We start from the raw sequence: 4,457 nt of genomic DNA, 5'->3' as shown, positions 1-4,457 counted from the left end.
GATGATATATTATTTTTATAAATTTAGAGTTCTTAGTGTTATTAATAACTTTGGCAGAGGAGATATGCCTTATTTAGAGGGGAAATTTAGGTGTAATGCAATTATATTTAGGAGATTTAACCATAAAGATAGTTATAATTTTAATAATTTTTCTAAGGATAACTTTAATAATAATAAGGATTTAGATAAGTTATTGAGAGATGATTCATTTAATTTGAAGAGTAAGCATATTGTTAATTTTAATTATGATAATTTTGATAAGGAGGATTTAGGTAAAGGAAAATTTAATATTGATTTTAAAAATATTTCTAAATATATTCTTAATAGAAATTTTATTGAAAGTGGGAAACTTAACAAATTTGATAGAGAATTTTATAATTTATTTATTTATTTTGTTTTTACTAAAGAGCTTTTAACTAAGAAATTGATGAAGAAAATAGTTTATAATATGTTTGTTATATTAGATAGGGTGGGAATTCATAAAGAGATTATTTATTTAATTTTAGAAATCATGAAGATGGAGAATAGAGTGCTTATTGAGGATAATAAATGTTTTAATACAGAAGAGACTGAGGGTAATATATTACACAATATTAAAAATATTAAAAATATGTAATGGTTAGAGAAACTAAAGAAATTATTAAAATACCTGAACTACCAGTAGGTTATATAGATAAAAATAAAAATATTAACAGCTTTATTAAAGGATTGTTAAAGTCAAAATATTTCATTGGATAATTATTTCTAACTATTTAATTATTTAAACTTATTTATCCCATTTAATTTAGTTTCAACATTCATAATTTCTATTTTTAGTTTATCCCAATTTAATTTAAAAACATTTTTATTAGTTAAAATATCAACACCTTTACCTAATTGTACATAGTCATTATATGTTAATTTACCAGCATCAACTCCACTAGCTTTTTTAATAAATAGATTAGTATCAAAATCATGATAACAATATAACTTAGGTCTTACAAACACTCCATTTTTAAATTTATGTTCTAATTTCCATTTTCCTAGTTCTTTACCAATTAATTCTTGTGGAAGTGGTTTTCTTAAAATTAAACTATCTGTATTACTTGCTATTGCTAAATTACCTGGAATATTTTTTAGTGGGTTTATAGAAGCTCTAGCATAACTAGAAATCATTGCTGAAATTTGTACCGCTGTTGGTATCCCTATAATTTTAGTTAATTTCATATCTAAACTTTCATTCTTATTTAATTTAGCATAATCCGCATACATTCTTCTTAATTTTTCATTAACTCTAGGACCACTTTTGATAATAAATTGATCTTCAGATATCTCAGCCAGATATGTATAATGGTATTTAGAAATAATGTTTTTTACTTCATCTTTCGATACTAATTTGATATTATATTCTTGTTCTTTCTGTCCAAATTTACCATAAGTAGAATTAAGACTTAATTTAGCTACTTGTTTTAAAATAGGATCAGTTGTACTTGCTTTAATTTCATATAAAGTATCTACAAAATTACCAAATAACTCACCTGGTTCACATGCTTGAGGGAAATTAACTCCACATACAACCTGAGCTTTGTATCCATATTCTATACCTTGTTTTAAATCTACTGTTGAAATAAATTCATAAAAGGTTTCTCTTGGACAAGATACTGATCCATCTTCATTTCTGTGTTGAATAAATAAATTAGATAAAATATCTTTACTTGGTGGAGTAATCTTAGCAAATACAAAACCTAAATTATAATAATTTAAATCCGTATTATTACTAAAGACAGGGTTACCCGTAGGCATAGCACATTTCATAGCATTAGGGTATTGAGAATTCATATCATAGTGATATCCCTCGTTAACAAATAAATTATTATCTTGATTAAAAATATTACTATTACCACCGAAGTAAGCTTGTCTAATAAATTTTTCTAATGGTCCTTTAATCATTTTAATACTATGTTTATTATCTTTAAACCAGTATCCATAAATAGCTAATGATAATCCAGGTAATGTAGGATATTTAGTAATATTAATTTTATATTCTTTGTAATATCTTGAACTAACTTTGTTCATTATTTCTAATAATCCCATAATATCTTTGTCTAAATATTCTAAACATTGTTCTTTAACATTTAAAACATTAGGTAAATTATTATAATTAATAGCTTTCAAATCAGTTATTTTATGGTCATCAACATAATATTTGATATCTGGTTTAGGTCCTATATAATTTAAATTATTTTTATTAATAAATTTGTGTGGGAACATTCCTTTATTAATAGTACATCCGTAAGTAATAAGTAATTTATCTAAAGATTCAGGTAGTAGTTTTAAACTATCTAATAATTTCACATTTAATTTTCTGTGTATATCAGTAATTTTTAATGAAATAAGATCATTCTCTCTCCATTTACCATTTAGTTTATAACCAGCAGTAGCTAAACTTTTTAATATAAACACAGAATCAAATCTACCTAAATTATGAGCATATAATGTGTAACTATTTCTTAGTTTTTTATTTTCTTCTATATGATCAAATAATTCTTTAAACATTTTCTGTATAAGTTCTTCACCTGACTTTATTCCATTATCTGAATCTAAATAGTATTTTTTATTATAACCAGTATTTAATGCACATCCACCTGCATAAACAGATAATTCTCCTAATCCAGCTACATTACTTCCAAATGTCTCTAAATCTAAACTACCAATTTTGGTATCAGGTGTATAATTTTTTTCACCCAGTAACATATCTTGGAAATTATATAATCTTTCCCAATACTTGACCTTTCCATTATTTATATGAAACTTATAATCGTTAATATATCTAATAAATTCATTATTATTAATTTTTTCATCTGTCCATTTCACATAAGGATATTTAGTACTATTCCATAAATGTAAACTATTTTCCCATATTTTAGTATCACCAACACAAACTACTCTCTTTTTACCTGGAATAATCTCAAATACGTAATATAATTTATCATTAATATATTTCGAAACATTACCATTAAAATCATATTCATAAGTCATATTTTGATCTTCATATGCAGTAAATTTAATTTTAGTATTTTCGAGTAATTTTCTAGAGAAATTAGTTATTTTCATCAAATTATATTTTTCTAACTTAGTAATACTATCAAATGTAGGGAAATCATACACATAATTATCAAGATGTTTAACATTCATGAACTTCATAACTTGATCGTATTTGCTTTGAACATCTAAATTCTTTTCAGCTTGTTCCTTTAGAACATCGTTAATAATAGCATCTCTATCAAGAGGTTTAACTAATTGACTATAATTATCATCAGTAATCCATTCTCTCCAATAAGCTCTTACAAAACAATCGCTACCATCAATATTATACTCATTAATAATTTTATTTAATCCAATTATCATATTTTGAGCCATAAACTTAATAGAAGAATTCTTATTAATAATAATAGATTTAATAGGAGATATACCAGTGACCTGTCCATCTTTAATATAATTAACATTTAATAATAATGAATAAACCTTATTATCTTCTAATTTACAAATTAGATTATTTTTAATTCTATTCATTATAATATCTACCTTAATAATATCCATAATGAAACCTAAATCACAACTAAATTTATTATAATTTAAATAACCACGATTAATATGAGCTAATTCATTAGTTTTCTCCTTTTCAAGGGTTTTAATTTTCTTATTAACTAAATCATTAAAAGTTTTAGAATTAATCTTATCTTTTCCCAGTTTATTTTTAATATCAGATAAAATATTATTACAACTATTAAACTCGTTAATAAAATTATCATTATTAATATATTTCAACTGGTTAATATCAATATCAATATCATTAATCCTTAAATTATTCAAATCTTTAATTAATCCTTTATAATAATCATTTTGATTATCAGTTTCATTATCAGTTTCAGTTTCAGTTTCATTTTCATTTTCATTTTCATTTTCATTTTCCTTATCATTTTCCTTATCATTTTCCTTATCATTATCCTTATCCTTATCCTTATCATTTTCATTTTCATTTTCATTTTCATTTTCATTTTCAGAAACCTTACCAACATCAAAATTATTCTTTTTAATCTGTTTATTATAAGAATTAGAAATATTACCCAATAAAACATTAATAAATCTATATAATAGCTTTAGGAATTTCTCCTCTACTTTAGTTATAAATGCTACTAATAAACATATAATTTTATTAAGATAATATTTCATCTATAGGTGCTAAGAATTTATGTCTCTTTTAAGAATAAGAGGGTATAATATATACCCCCCATACAACTATTAAACTTAGAATTACCTAAAATAGCTTTAAACCAAGAGCAATAATTCTTCACCCCTAAAATAAAACTATAAAAAATCGAATCATTACCTTTATAGCTAATAAATTTTGATAGCCATTCAAATAAATAATTAAAAAATATTTTCATTCTATAGGTGGTCATAAAAAACAGTCTAAC

At 23.3% G+C, this 4,457-nt stretch overlaps 1 protein-coding gene across 1 annotated transcript; it reads right to left on the bottom strand.

The window, feature by feature from the left end:
• Window positions 1-777: 777 nt before the first annotated feature.
• On the bottom strand, window positions 778-3,399 carry LOC108764904 (probable DNA polymerase; the record flags this gene model as incomplete). Its single annotated transcript, XM_018513309.1, has 1 exon — window positions 778-3,399. A coding segment is annotated over exon 1 (2,622 nt), but the record flags the coding sequence as incomplete, so codon positions are not given.
• Window positions 3,400-4,457: the final 1,058 nt, after the last annotated feature.

Source organism: Trachymyrmex cornetzi, unplaced genomic scaffold, assembly GCF_001594075.2.
Source record: "Trachymyrmex cornetzi isolate Tcor2-1 unplaced genomic scaffold, Tcor1.1 scaffold4656, whole genome shotgun sequence".
NCBI lineage: Eukaryota > Metazoa > Arthropoda > Insecta > Hymenoptera > Formicidae > Trachymyrmex > Trachymyrmex cornetzi.
The sequence above is the reverse complement of the archived record's forward strand: the minus strand, read 5'-3'. Positions and strand labels throughout refer to the sequence as shown.